General features: G+C 41.1%; 1 protein-coding gene across 12 annotated transcripts in view; it reads left to right on the forward strand.

Moving 5' to 3' along the window:
* The window catches only part of WNK1 (WNK lysine deficient protein kinase 1), a 167,224-nt gene that overhangs the window by 88,760 nt on the left and 58,522 nt on the right, over positions 1–19,942 (forward strand). For 4 of the 12 annotated variants that reach the window (XM_065582293.1, XM_065582304.1, XM_065582334.1 and 1 more), the window contains exons 5-15: positions 1,054–1,142; positions 2,346–2,565; positions 2,820–3,156; positions 4,386–4,573; positions 7,210–7,467; positions 9,598–10,782; positions 13,442–13,519; positions 14,841–14,990; positions 16,102–16,575; positions 17,776–18,057; positions 18,732–18,829. In XM_065582293.1, the coding sequence (XP_065438365.1) occupies positions 1,054–1,142; positions 2,346–2,565; positions 2,820–3,156; positions 4,386–4,573; positions 7,210–7,467; positions 9,598–10,782; positions 13,442–13,519; positions 14,841–14,990; positions 16,102–16,575; positions 17,776–18,057; positions 18,732–18,829 (3,359 nt within the window). The remainder of the gene's footprint in view (positions 1–1,053; positions 1,143–2,345; positions 2,566–2,819; positions 3,157–4,385; positions 4,574–7,209; positions 7,468–9,597; positions 10,783–13,441; positions 13,520–14,840; positions 14,991–16,101; positions 16,576–17,775; positions 18,058–18,731; positions 18,830–19,942) is intronic. The other 8 variants (XM_008164225.4, XM_065582338.1, XM_065582344.1 and 5 more) reach the window with 5 other exon arrangements.

Genomic DNA, 19,942 nt, shown 5'->3' on the forward strand with positions numbered 1-19,942 from the left:
AGTGATCGACACGATAAGTAACAGATCTGGTAGCTGAATTTAAGTTTATAGTTTACTTTGCTGCAAACTGAGACTTTAGATTACTAAAACTATGAATAAACAGAATTGGCTGCTTCCTCTTTCAATGTGTTGCCATCTTTAATATTAAGTTGAGATGAAGACTGAGTAAAGTGAAGTTCTGTGGGCCCAATTCTGCTTTCCTTAATGTGTGCACAGCCCCCTCCAAAATCAGTGGGGATGTTGGTCACATGTAAATAAGGAAATTTAGCCCCATATATATCTGCACTGGCTTCCATAGGATCCTTATGGAAAAAGTGCTGTAAGAGATGATTTTGCTTACTCTTTCTCAGGAGAATGCCCTTGTGTTGCTAAAAGTCAGTGAAGTGTTGCCAGTTAGAGCTGCCTATGTAATCATAACATCTATTTGTGCTGTCAGACTGTCCTGCCTTATCAGATTTATTTTTGACTCAGAGGCGGAGGTATAGGGAAGTCTCCAATCAGTCTGTCTAGGACACTGAACAATTTACATAGACATCCAGACAGATTGTTTATGGAGCTGAATTCTTTCCTTGAAGATGAATCTATGCCTAAATCTTCCTGCGTAACTGTAATTTGGAACAATTCTAGGAAGCAATCTAACTCTTTGCTGTGTGTGTTCAGGTAATCATGTGGGTTAGTGTACTGGAGCTGCACAGAAGATGCTCCCTTCTGAGATGACATGTGCCCCTCTAGCCAACAAATTCTTCTTCTAAAGTTTAAAATGGCTGAGTAGTGCCTAACTGCTAAAGCCCTCAAACTATATAGGGGATGTCTAGTAGAGAAAAAGGATGAATCTTCTTTTGAAAGATCAGTAATGAATGATTGAGGAACAAGACATCCTGTGCCAGATTTATCTTTGTAGTTCACACCAGGGATATGAACTTGGCCCTGTGTATACAGAATATGGGTCTATGTTAATATGAAGGTTGTTTCTGCAATTTTTAAACATCATTGCAAATTAATAAGTGGGCTTCCTTGTTGCTGTATCCCCACTTGTACTTCTGTGTGTTTCAGGGAGTCAAGCCAGCTAGCTTTGATAAAGTAGCAATTCCTGAAGTGAAGGAGATCATTGAGGGATGCATCCGACAAAACAAAGATGAAAGGTAAGCTCCACTTCTTTGAGGCCCAGGTAGTTGTATTTCAGCATAGACTAAAGCACTGGAATAGTCCTATAAGGCTTCAGATACTATGTATTGGAAACTTTCTGGATAGTGTCGTACATATAATTCTGATAAAATGTTGAGGTCTTGAGAGCGGTTATGACTGATATGATGCTGAGTGTGATTTTGGGCTATTCTATACTGACCACATTGTGTTAGCTGATTTGATTATTCACAACGGTGTTCAAACCCAGTCACTCTTTGTAGTAGAGACAGTGATGCTCTTTCTTACTATGCCTGTACAGGATGACCTCACCATTTGTACTCTGCAGGGATGTATTGTTTGGAATATAATTTGCACCAGTGCTTCCCAAATAGCACTAAAGTTGAAGGCCTAAATGTAGGGCATAAGACCATAATTACCTCTAGGTAAGAGGAAGTGTGAAATGGAGGATTATTCCTTTCATCGAATACCCATCTCCCTTCCACTTGGTAGCTGAGACCCAGTGTTACTGGCATCTACCAGTTGTGGGAAGGAAGATAGGTAAAGCTCTCTACAGCACTGGTAATGTTACTACTTTTGCTGAGAGGGATGATGGAAATCATTGGCCACTGATACGTTGCCGGGGCTGTCAAAGATAAATACAGGTCTCAAACAGAATGAGACAGTTGGGTAAACAGTGAGGAGATGACTGGTCTAGGGTTTGGAGGCCATCTTGAATAGAATACTGACTTATTTATTTAAAATGGCAGTGTCCGCTGTGCCCAATATGTGGACTAACAGATGTATTATGGTACTTTAACCTTCATAAAGCCATACTGTTTCAAGAGTTATTTTATGATATGCTGGCCATTATTTTAAGTAATTAATGTGATGTGCTGATAGGATTAGGGATTTGTAGTTGAGATGCAAGTGAATTTTAAGCCACTGACAGTTGCATGCTTTTGCATCATCTTGGGGTTAATCGTTGATTGCATTTTGAAAAGTTTCAAAAATTGGCACTGGAAAAGAAAAATTGAAATAGCAGATTTAATCCCCCCATCCCAAAAAACAAACAGAGGAGTTAATGGGAGTAGTATGAAAAGTTGAGAGTAAGCTTTTTGGTATCGTCGTTCAAGGAAGATGATGTTCCTTACTGATTTTGTCAAAACTTAATCATTGTGTATCTTCTCTCCCTTTCCACTTCTCTATCCTGATATGTATAGATATGCTATCAAGGACCTTTTGAACCACGCTTTCTTCCAGGAAGAGACTGGTGTGCGGGTAGAACTAGCAGAGGAAGATGATGGAGAGAAGATTGCCATCAAGCTCTGGTTACGAATTGAGGATATCAAAAAGCTTAAGGGCAAATACAAGGACAATGAGGCAATAGAGTTTTCCTTTGACTTGGAGAGAGATGTCCCAGAGGATGTAGCACAAGAAATGGTAAGGGCTCTTGTGTCCTTTTTGGGCATTTGTAATTGTTTTTAGTTTAGATCAACTCACACACTTCCTTCTGAGGTTGGGGTGTAACCTGCCATGCTTTTATTGTCCTGGCAGACATAAGCGGGTGAGGGACTGGTTGTGTTTGGAGCTAACCTTCAGAGGAGACTGGGAAGCTGAAGATTATACAGCAGAGCTGTACTTGTTGTATTGGTGTGGCAAGATGTGATATTGAACATCCATGTGCCCTGCTTTAGGTGGAGTCAGGGTATGTCTGTGAAGGGGATCACAAGACAATGGCCAAAGCGATCAAGGACAGAGTGTCTCTGATCAAGCGAAAGCGAGAGCAGCGTCAGTTGGTGCGAGAAGAGCAGGAGAAAAGAAAGCAGGAAGAAATCAGTCAGAAGCAGCAGTTGGAACAGCAGCTACAAACAAATGCTACCCAGGCAGGGGCAAAGCATCCTCCATCTGCCACTGGCATCACTGCCATCCCCACTACTTCAGCATCAGTGTCCACACAAGTAGAGCCCGAAGAGCCAGAGGCTGATCAGCACCAACAATTGCAATATCAACAGCCCGGCATATCTGTTCTGTGTAAGTATATTGCCTTAGGCCATTCAGGATGTACTCCCACCCCTTTTAATTTTACTCTCCTTCCTTCTGGGGAGTCTTACTGATTTCCCTTTCAAGTGAAAAATCAGGTTACATGATGCTGATAATTCTGCCCACAGTGGGGTATCCAAAGTATTGAGTTGCTGCTTCATTTCTTGCTCTTCTATCTGGAACTCTACAGTAGTATATGATTGTAAGAGGAAGAGAAAATAGTGAGAGGCTACTGGATCTTCCATCCATATATGCACTCATAAAATGAGAGAGAGAGAAACATAAGTTACTATTTGCCCTGTATAGGCAGCTGGGTATTAAGATCTTTTTTGGATATACTCAGACTTGAAAGATACACCTATGTGTGCAAGGCAATGAGGCTGTTCATCCTCTTTAAAACAAATAAATAAATAAATAAAATTAAAAAATAATAATAAAAAAGAACCCCTGGTTAGCAGAGAGGACCTCGTAACATTTTCAAAAGAGCAGCTGAGGGCCAGAGCAAGGCAGAATTGAAGCAAACTTCTTATTTCCACATTTAGTTGGGAATAACTTTTTGATAACTCTGTCTAGGTAAGGGAGCTGTTGAAATGATTGTCATTGGCTTTCCACACTCCTCTCCTCATCATACGGATCAATTTAGTTCAGAGTTGGAGATGGAGCTCTCAGGGATATATCCATATATATGTTTGCTATATTGGAGGAAGAGAATCTTAGTTTTGGACCAGTTTTCCTCTTAATAATCAATAAAATATTTAAAAACTGCCAGTGTACTGGGTACTGTAGATGACACAATGAAAGTAAACCCTGCCCTGAAGACCTTAGTTCAATATAGGACATGTTGTTGTGGAGAGTGGAGGAGATGGAAGACATCCTGTAGTCAGGGCAGGTTGTGAGACTGACATTATTGCGTGCAAATAATAAAGTTTTTTAAGGCTAAGATTTTCAGAAGGGTGTTTAAAGTTAGACTTCCAAATTCATACTTAAACACCTGAGTAAATGGCCTGACTTGGACAGTGCAAAGTACTTGTAAGCTCTGACTTCAGTTATGAACTGCTGGGAGCTTAGCACTTTGGAAAATCAAGCAACATACATTTCCAAGACTAAATTTAGGCACCCGTTTTTGAAAATCTTGGCTTGTAATATTCAAGCAAGACTGTAAAGCTTGTGAGTCCACAGTATTGTTTTTGAAACTAAAGTCTTGTGGTCTTTATTTTCAGCTGATGGGGCAGTTGACAGTGGTCAGGGATCATCTGTTCATACTGAATCATGTGTGACTAGCCAACAGACTGTGTCCTATGGTTCCCAGCATGAACAGACTATCTCAACAGCTACAGTCCAGGGATACACAACTTCAGCTGGCCAAGTGCAGTCTCAACAACATGGAGGATATCAGCCACCCACAGTGGTAAGCACAAACCTCAAAAGGCACACAGAACACTATGGATTACATCAATCTGTTTGGTTTTGTCACAAACTTTCCTCTTGCCTTTCAATCTGCGGTGTATATATTTAGGCTTGGAAGGATAAGATTTTTATTGGTAAATGTTGATTTACCATACACACAAACGATGAAAAAATATTTCCATAGATCAAAATTTACAGATAGGTGAAGTAAGAAAAATGCTGCTTGAGAACTTGAGCTTGATTTAGGGATACTTACTTTATATATTTTGGCATGAGATATTGACAGTTTGTGTTATAACAGTTATAAAGCGTAACTTTTTGAACCTCACATCTACTATAATTAAATAATTGTCTGCCCTCCATAATTTTCCACAACTGTGAAAATTTAAATTGATAAAATTATTAAAAAGTGCTTAAACCTACAGTTTTGCACAACTATGACAATTTAAATCTAATAAAAATGCTTCAAATATACATTGCTATTGTGTCAAAATTGTATAAAAAATACAACTTGAAATCTGCCAAGCCTGTGCATATTGTATGCAAATGCAAACTCTATCTAAAACACTTTGGGCTATATGCACCTTCTCAAATGCAGCACTTCATTTAGGATGAAGAGGAAGTAATCTTCTGGGGTTTTTTTGCATGCATTTAGAGTGAAATGGGTGGATTAGTATCAGTCTTGACCGATGCAACCCTAATTTGAGGGTGTTATCTCACGTTGAAGTCTATGCTTAGTCTCACTCAGGATAGCGTGGTGCTTCAGCCACACTTAACAGTGAGCATGGAAGTTCCAAGGATCAAGAGTCCTTGAAAGGACAGACAGGTATTAGAATAACTTAGTGAGAGCTGCTCTGTAAATGTGAACTTGCTACATGTGTATTCTGTAAGGCTTTGATTACAGGTGTCACAGGTAAGAATTTTTAACCATTATAGAATGTTGCATGTAAGCACTCCAGACTGAAGAGATCCCACATTTGTGTGTTCCCATTTTATTTATAGCTTGTCTTGAGTTGCTTGTCAGTTGCCATGCATATTCCTTTCCCTGGAAAGCCTGCAAAGGCCACAAATACCCTTTCCACTATGTTCATCTGCTACCCTTTATTTGGTACCCTTTTTTCCCCCTTGATACGTTTTCAATGCTGACTTTGTAGGAGCTCTTAAAAAACGCGGCCTTTCACCACTGTAGTATTTATATTTCAGTTCAACAGTCATCGCTGGCTCCTTTATTTGCAAACTCAAAAGCAAATAATGGTACCATATCTGGAGAATACAAAACCATTTTCTGTTGAGTCTTGGGAATCCTCAGGTTTCTGTTTTGGTATCTATAGCAGGGAATTTTATTGGAGTTGTTAGTGGTGTCCGCCTTTCTCTTTGAAGAAACTTACCAGTTGCATTGATGAATAAACGGCCTCTCCATCCTTTCCAAAGGCACTTAACCTGAAGGTTTGTGGCGCTGTTGATTCTTAATCAAATGAACCTTCTAAGCTTTCTAAAGTAGTTCGATGCTTGCTCTCTTAATTTCCCATATTTCAATCCAAGGATGTGGCTTGGACCAAAAAACATTCCAGGCTTGACATGGCTGGCTTCCAGATTGAATGATTAGAGTAACAGTAGGGAACCCACTAACAATTCTGCTGAGCAGTCCAGATACTAATCTGAAAAATATTGATAAAATCAGTGTTAGACCTTTAGAAAACCACCAATCTGGATTTTTTTTTTTTACATTTGGAGTTCAATTCTCTTTTGAAGGCAAGGGGCAGTTCATTGTGAAATTTCAAGGACTAGAGGAACAAATCTTGAAATTGTGGGCTGGCTACTATACTAACACTTCCATCTTTCCACTTCTTTCCTTTTTACAAGTATTTAATTGGGTCAGATTCTGACCTAATGGCTTCGGGGTTGTGTCAAAATCACAAAATCTTGGCTCTTTATTTAACAAAGCCATCTTTTAGAAAATGCAGTAAAACTAATATTAAAGAAGCAATTTTTTCCAAATATTAAACTCTAACTTTTTGCTCCACAATTCATGTTGTGGATGATGCTTAACTCCTTATGGTAATCACTTGACTGAATAAAGCACTAAATGTATCCTATCAGTCCAGTTATATGTATAGGAAGCTAAACTCCTTTCTAGAAAACGAAATAGGTTTTGTGCAAGCAGAAAGACTGGAGAGACAAGTACCACTGACTTTGACATACACACCTTCCCCCACTCAACGTAGTGTGGACATCTGAAGGCTGTGCATTAAGCACCTAGGGTCTTTCATGTGTAGAATTGCTTGGTACTGGAAATACCACTTCAAAGCTTCCTGAAATGAGTGTACAGTGAGAAAATATCTCCTATATGTCAGCCCTGCTCTTCGTGTGCACGTACAAATTGCTTCTGGTAGGAGCACTAATGGAACTCTCTTCACCGTTGAATAATCAAAGGCAAGCTTGAGTCCTCAGAGGTGCACACTTCCTGTTCCCTGTGTGCTGACCTTCATTAAACTCCCTCATATCCTTTTGCACACATAGCAATCAGCATTAGTCTTATCATGTATGTGTGATTTTTTTGTTTTTTTGTTTTAGCTCATTAGTTGTACAACTTTTCATTTTAAAGCATTCATTTCTTAATTTTGTTTTCCTCCTTAGCCTCAACGTGGTCGTAGCATGTCAGTTTGTGTCCCCCATCTTTCTGCTGTTCCTTCTTTGCCCTGCATCCTTCCCAGTATTCCTTCTACCCCACCGCCAGCATTGTGTGCACCTCTTTCTCCTTCCTACCTTCGGACTGCCCCTGAGGAAACCTTTGCAGAAAAGCTTTCTAAAGCACTGGAGAATGTCCTGCCCATGCACTCTGCCTCTCCACGCAAGCACCGACGCTCCAGCCTGCCCTCCCTCTTTGTCAGTCCTGTATGTGTTACTGTACACCTCCTGGTACACAAAGATAAGTTACCATTAAATACATCCTGGTTTGGTTTATTTAAAGTAAAGAGGAGCTGATTTTTTAAAAAATCCTGTGCCCTATGCAACTAGAGTGCTGATTCCTTCTCTTTGGGAAGCACCATGCTTATGTAACAATTAATGAGCAATGTTGGCACCTGAAGTTTGATTCAAGTTTTAGGGAAAGAACTGAACGTATCACAGAGGATAAAGAGAGAAGTTACAATCTAGTCTATGTCCCATAAGGTTAGTGCACCTGCTTCTGCTTTTAGGCAGTCAGTGACATTCTTTCAGCTCCTGGATAAAATTGTTAATGTCAAATATGACCAGGTGTTAAAACTTACTAGTAGCAGCTGGTTTGCTCCAGAGCACTGTGTATTAGTGGAGACAATGACCTTTTAGATTTATAATGTTAAAACAAATCAGATGGGCTTCTATCAGTAGGAGTAGCAAACAGTTCAGCTTCCTTCTTCTGTTTGATTCTGGAGGGAAGTCACAGTTAAGTTTCCATTGATTCCTATATAAATATTGTCTTTTGAGATAGAAAGACTGCTTCTGTTAGAGCAGATGTTAGATGCTAAGAGCATGAATGGAAGGCAGTCTTTCCAGAGTAAATTGTTTCCATATGAAGTTAGAAGTGGTTTTTGGCTTCAATTTATTCTTTAATTTGAGGAAATATTTCCTTTTAAGGGGAGGTTGGAGAATACAGAATCAGTTTCCAGAACACAGGAATAGAGTATAAAGGACATGTCCTTATTCACTTTACTGTGTACTATGGGAGTTTGCTGCTTTTTCAGAGGAGAAATTAAGTGATGTGTTTGATTATAGTGAACTCAAAGAATCAATCACAATGTCATGGTGAAATCAGTTGCTGGTAGCTCTTGTAGAATCCTCCTGAAAGAGGGACAATATTGCATCATGGCTCAATATGCTGGGGCAAAGTGAGATGAAAGTTTCTCACCGAACATTTGGAAATGATGCTCTTGATTGTTACCCTGCTGTTGAATTATCCTTGAACCAGATCTTCCTAACTGACTTGAACTTCTAGCCAATTGGAAGCAACTTCTTGGCAAGTTCTCTGACTCCAATAGCCTGTAGTAGTCAGTGATTGCACAGTTGCTGCTGTTCTCCCAAGAGCAATTAAATAAATATGTAAGTACTGTTGGCGTAGAAAGTATGAGGTGCTAGTGAAAATCAGTAGTGACATATATAGTAAAAATGCATTACTATTACAAATTACAGTACAACTTTTCCTCACCCTTCATTTTGGCCCTTGGAAAAAGAGCCAGGATGGGCCGAACCTAACACTTTAATCAAAAAGTGTATAACTTTGCTTTTGAGAACTTCACTGCTGATTTAGTACAGGTCTATTCAGATTGGAGATGCAAGAGTAGTCTAGTCAATTCTAATGAGTGTTAATGGCTTGCCTATTGAGTACCACAAATGTGAAGGGCCGTTGAAATCAACTGAGTCCAAAGATGATACAACATGAGTGACTCTTAAGAGATGTCTTAATCTTGCGACCTTAGAAGGTTCATTCATTGCCTTTTAGCATATAGCAAGTACTGAATGGTTTCTGAAAGAGTAACACTACATTTTCATGGGCGATAATCCAAGTTAAGTAACCAAAAACTGAAGAGTTCTTCTCCCTTTCTTGCCTTTTTTGTGTACCTTGTAAACACAAAATCAAGAGATTGTTGCCTCACTGCTAGCTAGTTCAGAGTTGGTTGTTTTGGTATAATCTGCACACAAATCAGTAACTCAAAGGCTTAACTTAAAGCTGTTGCAGGTATCGTGAAAGTAAGTGTTTCATTGTCCGCAGCAAATTATCTCTCTTTTGTGAATGAGAAGAAGGGGGCTGTTACGGAAAAGCAGCTTCTAACAAAAGCAAATACTTCCATATGCAGTCATGTTCACCATGGATGTATTTAATGGATATTTACATTTTGTAATTTCCAAAGCAATGTATGTGTTATTGATCATGAACTTGGAGTAGTCATTCTGTAAGGTTACTACACAGAGCTGCCTAGTGAGCTGTGCATGTTCATGTCCTTTCATTTCTAAATGTATGAATTACTTGTCTTGTTCATATCAATACAGCCTCAGTCTCTGGTGCATCCGTGTGGGGGAACACCAACGTTCCCAGATTCACAGATATTTTTCCCAACCATTCATGAACGGCCAGTGTCTTTCTCGCCACCACCTGTCTGCCCGCCGAAGGTCACCATTGCTCAGCGGCGCAAGAGTACCTCCTTCTTGGAAGCCCAAACATGCCACTTCCAGCCCTTGCTGAAAACTGGCCAGAGTTTACTTCCACCTGGTGTTAGCCCCACAAATTGGACACCAGAGGCAGTCGTTATGCTGGGCACTACAGCTCATAAGGTCACTGGAGAGCCCCTACATGTGCAAGTCAGTTCAGCACCTCCTGAGGATGCTCACTATAGAATGCCACAAGAAACAGTGTACTTAGTGGGCATGCACTACCAGCCACAGTTGCCAGAGCATTATGATACAGTAGCATATAATTCCTATGGGACTGAACAGTACTTGAAACAGGTGCCTGAACAGAAGCATGTGCAAGATGGCCCTCTTCAGAGCTCTGTTTATGACTACCAATCTGGGCAGACCTTCCTGCCAAGACATTTACAGAGCTTGAGGCTGGATTCTGGAATGAGCCCACTTTCACCATTGTCCAGTGTTTCATCTCCATTAAGTGCAGATTCCACACAGTTGAAATGTCACCAGATATTTGTTCCTCATTCTGCACCTGCTGTGCTTACTCACAGTGGTGATGGCAGAACAAGCTGTGTTTTTGAGTTCCATGTACACACACCAAATTCGGCTCCAGGAGAAGGGGGTATCTTACCCCAACGTATTTACAGAACCTGCCGGGGGTCAATGGATTTTAATCAGGAGGAGTCCACTCAGGCAACAGGGTTGCATGGTCGCCTCCAGCCTGTGACAGAGGAACTGTGTAACTACCTTGTTCCTGAGCTAACAGTACCCAGAGCGGGATCTATCAGAAAGAGCTGGCCAGAAGGAAGTCCAGAATACTCAAGTGATTCATCACAGCTGACTTCCTCCGACACTGGTGATTTCCAGTCTCCTCCCCCAACAGGGGTGTTGTCTACAGCTTTTGGTTCAGACTTCTCGTTGCCCATTGTCCCATTGCCTCAGAAGGTATTTCAAGAGTCGCAGCTCTTCATCTGTTTCCAACAGGGAGCCTCAGCTCAGCAGGCCTTGTCCACCTCGCTTTCATCAGGACCACCTGCACTCTACCCTCAGGTTACAGGAGCAAACCATTCCAGAATTTCTCTGCTGTTTAAGTCCTCCTTTACACAATTAAGAGCCAGGTTTCCCTTCTTTCCTTCTCCTCTCCCTTCCCCACTCCAAGTTGTTTTAGATCTTGGAATTCAGAGGATATGTTCCCGCTATATCAGTAATATACTAGGATCTCAGTAGCTTACCAGGTCTCACCTAAATAAGTGAGACATCAACAGTTAATCATTCTACCTTCAGCCCAGGCTAAATCTTGGTAGGTGGGGCCTTCTAACATTTGTAGCAAATAGTCAGTGCTCCTTATTGTATTTTCCTAGCTGATGCTCAGCTCAGAGATCCAGGGGACTGAAATGCAGGGTTGACTTTTCATCCTGAAAAGGTTATGGATTGGGTACAATAAGGTATGACTAATTCTGTGGGAAGAAATACTGTGACGAAAGAATCATGCTTTCTCTGGTCATGCAGTCAGTGTCTTCAATTAAAGAATTTAATATTGTTTAACAAAATACTATTCATACAATGTAGGATAGAAAAACTAAAATGCCAGTTTCTGTCCACTGTCCAGACGCAGGCGAAACTCTTACTAGGTTTCAAAGGGATTTCAGGGGATGAGGTGTGTCCGTAAATATACACAGATCTGGGAATGTATTTATTGAAGGAGCACTTGGAAAATAAATTTTCATAAGTAATTTTCAAAGTTAACTATTTTGATAAATTAAAATGTAAACTAAAGCCAATTGCACAAATTGTCTGAGCTTGATATTCATAAGGTATCATTTCCACATAATGGCAGTACCTGGGAATGTTAAAAATAAAACAAACTTAAACATTGTTGGAATTTACATATTTTTATTGATACATGTAGTACTTTCACTTGCAAGAGCCAGGAGAGGAGAGGACCTACTTGGAAGTAGACTTCTCTTCTCCCTCACTCCACTCATTTCAACAGTGAAGTCAGGATTCTCTTCACTGTTGCAGTTGCAGGGGACTAGCCCATTTTTTTGGAATGGAGGAGATGTTTAGGAAGAAAAGAAGCTTTGTTGTTCTGCAGTGTATAAATGTAGAAAGGTCAGGAACCAGGGATTCAGTCTGAATGCTTTCCTCATGGGATAGTGGAGACTTTTCTTTCACCCACTCAACACAAGTAGAGGCTTGTGGGGATAGCTGTTTCAGAATGCAGCTTTTAAGCACCAGTCTGTTAGATGACAGTTGCTGAACTCCAAGGGAGCCCACTTGTGAACCTTCAGTGTAAGCAGAGTGAAAGTCTAATGAAGTGCTTTGAAACAATTTGGGACTATACTACTCTATAAACACTATTTTGTTACAACAAACTTCAGTAAGTGGTTTCCTATGTAGGGTTAAAGACTAAACGAATGGCTGGGAAGGTAGCCCAAAATAAGGAAGATAATCCGTATGTGAGATTTTATTAAGAGCTCTTGACTAATGTGTTAAAATAGTGCATGATTTAGGACTTAAACTGTAGCCTCATGTAGAAGCGGCATTACCTTGGTATGTAACGTTCAAATCATAACGAATAGGCAATACCTTCAAGAAACTATTAAAAGAGCAAAAGAGAGAGCTTACCTGGATGGTGTTGTGTTTTCCAAGGATTTTTCTTAAATCACAGGAATGCTTTCCAAAAGTATTCATGGAAGCAATATACTGCAGGCATGTACACTATCTCTAAGGGAAATCTTGTGGCTTTAGTAATTTGAAAGAATATTTCATACAGTACTTTATACAACTTTCTAAATGTACTAGACACTTCCTACTTTTTCAGCCTTCCCACTGAAGTGACAAATTAAGAAAGGGAGCTGGGTGACCTTCCCTTTCTGAGCTATCCTGAGGGGTATAGTTACTGTACGTCCCAGTTTCTGATATAGAAGGATATTTAGTCAAGTGGGAACGAAACTGCTGAGGGGGTAGTTGCCATACTGTTTCTTCAGTCTCTTCCACATTCGCTTGTAATGTCCTTCGTCCATTCTTTTATTTGCTTATTCATTCAAAGTTGTCTCTTTGTGTTAGCTAGGACTCTGTGGACTGGAACCCTCTGTATCTCCAACAGCTGATCCAGTTGATAGGCTCTGAACATTTATTAGGGTTTGAGAATCTGGAAGTGATTTGATGTGGATTTTTGACATGTCTTTCAAAGTGAGCTGAGGACACACACACGCTTGATTTAATACTGGTCTAGAACTCTGTATCTTTCTTCAGCTGATGCTCAAGGATACAGATTTCATATCCTTTTTTTCATTTTCTTTCTTTTACCCCGGCCACCTAAGTGTGCTCAGTGTGTAAATGTTGAATGCTTCTGTTCCCGGCTATCATACCAGGACAGCCTGACGTAGATCCTAAAAAAACACTGCAGAAGGATGAAACTGGTAGGCTGACTTGCCTAATATGGAAGGCTGTTTGGGTTGCACTGGTGGTTTTTTTTTTTTTTTTATTAGTTGTTCTGGAAAGCTTAACAAAATAGAGCTCATCACTTCCCCATAATGCTCTGCTCTGTTGAATAGCTCTATATTAAAATTAAGCCATAGTATTGTTTTGTTTTCATTAGAAATTTGTTCCAATTAGACTATCCTAGTCAGAAATTATAGATGCTTGTTGCAGAAGCCAATAATTGCCCAGTCTGATTCTACCTGTTTCCATTTTTTTCCTGTAGACACAGGTGCAAGGCCAGCCAGTCTCAAGTAGTATATCAGTGGGGGTACCATGCCAGCCTACACAGCAAAGTCAGCAGGTAAGAATAACAGTTCCTAAAGCTGGGACTGATGTGTAGTAAGTTTAACTTGCAGCTTGCTTTTTATGGGAAAAAGTGAACAGGAGGATATCCTCGTCCTTTGTAGAAAGGATATAGGCTTGTTGGTGCAGATGCTAGGCACAGCTGCCAACTTTTTTATATTCTAGTGACTTTTTTATACATGATGGCTTATTTTTGACTCAAGTATGTAATTGAAGCTTTCCAGATTTGAATGGGGTCCTCTTGATGATGTGTTTGAGTGGGCAAAGGTGTACATCTTCTCTACTCTCGCAACCTCAAGTTTACCACATCTAGTTCCAGTGTGTGCTTGGTTTTGAAAGTGAAATTTTGTAACCTAAGTACAAGTGGACTATAGTGCTTGCAGAATCTGGCCTTCCAAATTTTCTCAATGATTTTCTCAATGAGGTTCCCTGTGCAGGGGCACCTTCTCATAAGGGTATGGTAAAAGGATTTATGTCTAGGTTTTGGGTAAAGGGCTGAATAACTGAAAGACATGTTTTCTTACTTGGGCACTGATACAACTGTTTTGTAGGATCTTTTTGTGAATGTCTTCTGTGCCTTTCAGGAAGGTGTTTAATCTCTCTTATTTGAAAAGAGAGCTCAGACTAACTCTTAAGTAATTTTAAGATCTAACAAAATGATTGGGTAGGTGGAAACATGAAGATGAAACACCAATCTTATGGTAGCTTTATCCTTTTGTCCTTCTGGCATTGAAGTTTGTATAGTGTACAACCCTATTGTCATGATGTAAAGTGTAGTAGCAAGTAGACTTCAGACTTAATTTTTGAATTTCTTGACTTCTTTGGACAGCCTTACACTAAGCATAGCTGCTTAGCATTAACTGTAGGATAATGTGAAATCAGTCTTACAAGCTGTCTAATATACTTGTTCCCACATCTGTGTTTCTGATAGGTACACAACAGGGGTTCCACTCAGAAAAACTGTACATCTTCTCTTGACAGCTTTGACATCTGCCTATTCTAGGTAGCCCTGTCTGATCGTCTGGCTTTTGTGATATGAAATATTTTCTGTGCTGAATAATATTCTGTTAATTGTTTTTTCACTTACACTAATTCTGTAGCAGGATGCGTTAGCTTCCATTGTAACTAGTGAAAAATTAGGGCTCAGTGTTGGTGCCAGAGCTGTTTTAATGCTGCGGAATAGAAACTATCGTATATGGTTATCTCCTATATTTACAGAGAGTGAAATCTCGGAAAATCTACCCAAACACATCTAAATCTGAGACGTTTTTATCTGAAGAGAAAATAATCTCTCTTGCCATCTTTTCTCCTTGCAACAGAGTGCACAGCAGCTGGCTCCTTCCCAGCAGACAGGACAGTACCAGCTGCAGCAGTCATCCGTTTCCAGTGGAGCTACCCCATCACAACCAGTTTCTCAAACTCAGACTCCACTGATCATGCCGATGCCTCAGGTACCAGCTGGAACTCAGGTAATTAAACTTGGTCTTTTGCAAAATTAGGAGATTTCTTCTCCTCTTCCTTTGTTGGCTGCCCCTTTTACTGGTCTGCCTTGTGTCCTAATGGTTCAGAAAATACTGCTGGAGGTGACACGATTATTCTACTATGTTTAAAAATTTGGCAGGAACAGAAATGTCTGTATGCCTGGAATCCCTTTCTTTGGAATATGTGGCAGAAGGTCAGTGGTTCAGTTGAGGAGCAACAGCACTTAAAAGGGAAGCCTTTCTTACATAGATATCTTTGTCAGGTTGTCTAAAATGTGACAACAAGACACAACTTCTGCAAAGATTAAAATAATGGGTCACCTGCACTTTGAGGAGTTTCATGTGGCATTGTTGACACTTTATGTAGGAGAAACCTACTCCATCCAAATTACATTTGTGTGTTCATAATCAAAAAATTGTTCTCCAGTTAATAAGCATGTACACTGCCTCTTCTGAACTGTCGTCCTCTTTTCTACCGGCCTTCCTCCTTCACTCCTTGGCCAGGATGTTTCTATTACTGAATGGTTTTATTTCGGATTGGCTCACATTTTTTGATACTATGAATGTGAGCTTTGTTAAATTTAAAGGGTTTTTGTTGCTTGTTCATTTGAACTCCTTTTCCAATTGATTGTTGGCTTCAATTGACTTGACCTTTGCCATTCTCTGTATGCTGACAGTGGCTTTTCACTCTCCATTGCTTCCTGCCCAGACCCGAAATGGGCAGTCTTCCCCATTTTGTTGTGGGATTTGCATCTCTTCCCGGTAGGGAAGGGAGGGAGGGAGGATTGGTTGTGGAATTAGAATGAGAGAGGACCAGAGTTCGTTTACATACATGTTGGTGCTGCAGCAGTGTTCAGATCTTGCTGTTCTACCCAGCACAACATACATGTTGCAAAAGGTGGTTTAGAGATCTTCAGGAAAGAATTGCAAAATGAGAACCCTTTGGAACACAGCAATCAACTCTCCAGCTACTCCCCCAATCCACTCTTAAAGGGTGTGATAACTTAAATAATTCTTTTCTTTGACTCATACATTAAAAATCTGCTTTCTGCAACCCTGCTTCCTAAAAAGTCTATCTCTATTTTCTTTGCATCCCCAGCTTCCTGTTTCCCAAGCAGTGCCGATCATCCAAGGCGAACCTCAATTACCTGTTTCAGCACCTTCTCTCCCTCAACCTTCAGTTGCCCCAACCATCCCCATTGGCTCTCATTTTCTCCCTATGGGACAGCCCTTGTCAACCTCCCTGCTCCCCCAGTTCTCAGTCTCTCAGCTCCCCATAGCAGCATCTCATGCGTCAGTGGCTCAGCCAGGCTTCCAGTCTCTGCCTATCTCTATGGCAGCTGGCATTAACCAGCCACTACTCACTCTGGCCACATCTGCTGCAGCAGCTGCTATCCCTATAGGATCAACCATTGTCCCTAGCCAGCTTCCAGCTGTTCTACAGTCTGCGGCCCAGCTGCCCAGCCAGGTTCTCCCACAGCTCCTGCAGCCAGCTGTTCAGTCCATGGGATTACCAGCCAGCCTTGGACAAGCTGCTGAAGCTGCACTTCCAGCTGGAGATGCTTTGTATCAGGTATTGTTGCAAGCCAGCAAGAGGTCTCCTAGTCTTCTGTTCCTCTGGGGCACTAGACCTGATCTGCGTGCTGCAGATACTTGCCAGTACCCGAATTTGGCGGGAGAGAGAACAAGCCACATGTGTTTTCTCTTTTGTTCATTTAAAAAAAAAAAAATTCTCTCATTACACTTGTATGCAAGAAGGCATAGTTTCATTAAATTTTATTTGTTTTTGGACACCTAACTCTGGATTTATTGGCAATGGAATTTCTCTGAAAGAGCTAGTATTTTTTTCTGCTGTACGTGACAACTATGAATTTGAAAATTGATAATATTTTATCACCCCTGCCAAAGACCTCAAATTGCTGGTCTGTGTCCTGGAAAGACCCTGTGTAGGGTATCTGGCAACACCAGTCTTCTGGCACAACTCACTGGGGGAAAATTGATATCTTAGCAATAAACCAAACTATGTGATCCCTGAACAGAAGTGAAGTATCCGATGCAAACATGGAATGTTGAGGTGATGGACAGGAGCTAATCAGTGTCTGATTATTTAGAAGTTTAAACATTTACTGCTGTCAGGGTATAAAAGGGACAACCTGCATAGTGATGGGAATAGAGGCCCAACATGTGATGTTTACCACTATTGTAATGTAATATATATTACATTGAAATGTGCTGTCCAACAGCAGATAATAGCAAGTACTGTTTACTTGCGGTGTGTAGCAATGTTGCTTGGCACTCAGGTGAGCCCACCTCCTGAGTGTGGAAAGGGGAGAGATTGTAGGAACATTAGCTATTAGTTATGAAAGATTACCAGCAGAGGTTGCATATCCTGTCTGCGTAGTGGCCATTCAGCCTGCAAGCTCTTCAGATTTTCCACTTCATAATTTTGTAGATAACTATGGGGGGAGTTGGAAGGTGAGGATTCATTTACCTGCTAGGGACTTTGAAACCCTTCTCTTTTGTGAGAGCCCTGAGAGAGAATTTGCTGGTTCATACTACATGATTGTTTTGGAGGTGAACTTGTTCACCTGGGCAGTCTGCTCTGTTCCTCTTGGAAAATGATTTTTAGAGGTGCTTGAACATTCTGGAAGGCTGTCGGGTTGGAACATGCCCCTGCAGCTTGACTTGCCATGTTTTCTTTTTTCAGCCTTTCTTTCTGATTTCCTAACTTCCCCTGAAATGCACTAACTCAGATTCCTCATTTCTGTCACAGGGCTTCCCACCTCGGCTGCCGCCGCAATACCCAGGAGACTCAAATGTTGCTCCCTCCTCTGCTGTGGCCTCTGTTTGCATACCTTCTGCAGTACTGTCCCCTCCCTTACCCACTGATGCATTGGCTCAGCCAGGCTATCTTGCTGCAATGGTGCAGCCTTATGTGGAACAGAACATTTCAGTTCCTCTGGGCGGTCTAGGAGGACAGGTTCAAGTGCCACAGCCTGCAGTGAGTTTAGCACAGCAGGTCTCATCTGCGTCTTCACAGCAGGGAGCTTTAGAGGTAAATGTAATCTCTGCAAGTTGTGTGTGTAAACTATAAATGTTAGGACATGAATTACATTGCACTGTGGGGTAAATTAATCCCTTCTGGGATGATATTCAGTTGGATATAATGAACTAATGTCTCAAATGACTTTTCTTACAGCAGAATGTCATGCCAATGTGGGGACCTTGTTGCCATTGGCTGTTCTGTTGGGAAGTGAGTGTGCCTCCCAGAGGCAAAAACCTGTTAACACTTCACTTCTTGCTAGTACTCTAGATCCTTTTTGGTCTTCTCAAAGACACTCTGCCATTGGTAGCCCTTGAGAATCTCTCTTATACATGTTCCCTGCAGCCTTGCTGCTGTTGGGGGAGAGATTTGAATTGTCTTTGTGTGCTGCGTTGGCTTCCTTGTTGCACAGTCTGCTAGTAAGACGCTGGTTGCATGGCAAGCTGTAGTATCACAATGTAGCAGATGGGATGGCTGACCTCACCAGGTGCTCTGTATGAGACTTGCACTAGAGCCCTCTTCCTTGGGTATCAGATTTGAGAGGACTAGATCCTGGTTGTTATAAATTGTTCTGGAGAAATGGTGCTTTCTAGCTTCGAAGTTTGATTGGGGAGAAAATATTAAAAGGTTGATTGTGGTAAGAAATAACTCATTGGCGTGCTTGAATGTTTGTTTTCTCTTCGCAGAGTACTCAGGGAGCCTCACAGGCTGCTCCTTCAGAATCTGTACCATCAGCACAGCAACAGCTTGCACAGACTACTCCATTGGTCTCCTCACTAGACAGGTAATCAGTGGGTTTTACCAAGTTGAACTTTTTGGTCGAGAGGAGTTTCTTCCCTTGGTGGCTCTCTGGCATCTGTTCTTTACTAGGGATATTTTCTATGTAAACTGAGGGAATAACTTCCTTTTTTTTTTTTAGGAGATTTCTCTCCAAATCCTCCAAGCCTCCTCTTTTTAAGCAGGGCCTGGAGAAGGCACACCGATTGTGTGCAATGATCTGATGTTACCATGCCCGAGTGGGTCACAACTGACAATACCAGATTCATGACAAGCTGCTGAGAATTAGGGCAACCCTCCCCGCCCCCCCAAAACTGGTGGTTATTCGTCCATATGATTTACCAAACCAGCAACAAAAGTAAATTTCTGTCTCACTACATTGGCTAATGAGAAGTCAGAAATCGTCTCCTTAAGTATCCCAGCCTTTGTTCCAACACCTAGACACTAGACTTAGTGATGAGTGGTTATTTAAAACCAATTTCATCAACCAAAGGGGGGTTCTTCTCCCAAAGGACCAGTCACATACCTAGGTCAATATATAACTCAGATCTTACCCAATAATCATGCTGTTGCCAATCCTTTAGTACCTAATATCTAAAGGTTTATTTATAAAAAGAAAGAAAGAGGGGAGAGTTAAAATTGACAAAAAGAATCAAATACATGCAATAATTGCCAAGTTCTTGGATCAGGCATAAAACTGCTGGCTTGTTAAGTCTCTGGTTCCTTCCAAAAGATTGGAAGGTCCTTCAGTCTCTTGGTTAGAATGCTCTCATTAGTATAAGTCTATAGTCCAGAGAACAGAGTGGGAAAGAGGCCAAGTGGAAATGTTTCTGGGGCCTTTTATATTTTTTGTCATATGATGGGTCTGGTCTCAGTACAGTCAGTGGAAAAGTACAGGCACAAGATGGAATGAAGTGTCACATGAGCTGGTCACATGCCCTTGCATGTTTTGATGAGTCATAGCAGGGGCCATTACCCATATTCTGGCTGGAAAGTTCACAGGAAAGTCCATCAGGTGGGGATAAGCTGCTTCCATGGCCCATTGGGTTCATTGATGGGCCATCAACTTGAATAGTCGGTTCACAATGTGCTGGCTAGACTGGATGTAAACTACCTTGTG

Source organism: Chrysemys picta, chromosome 1 (assembly GCF_011386835.1).
Source record: "Chrysemys picta bellii isolate R12L10 chromosome 1, ASM1138683v2, whole genome shotgun sequence".
Taxonomy (NCBI): domain Eukaryota; kingdom Metazoa; phylum Chordata; order Testudines; family Emydidae; genus Chrysemys; species Chrysemys picta.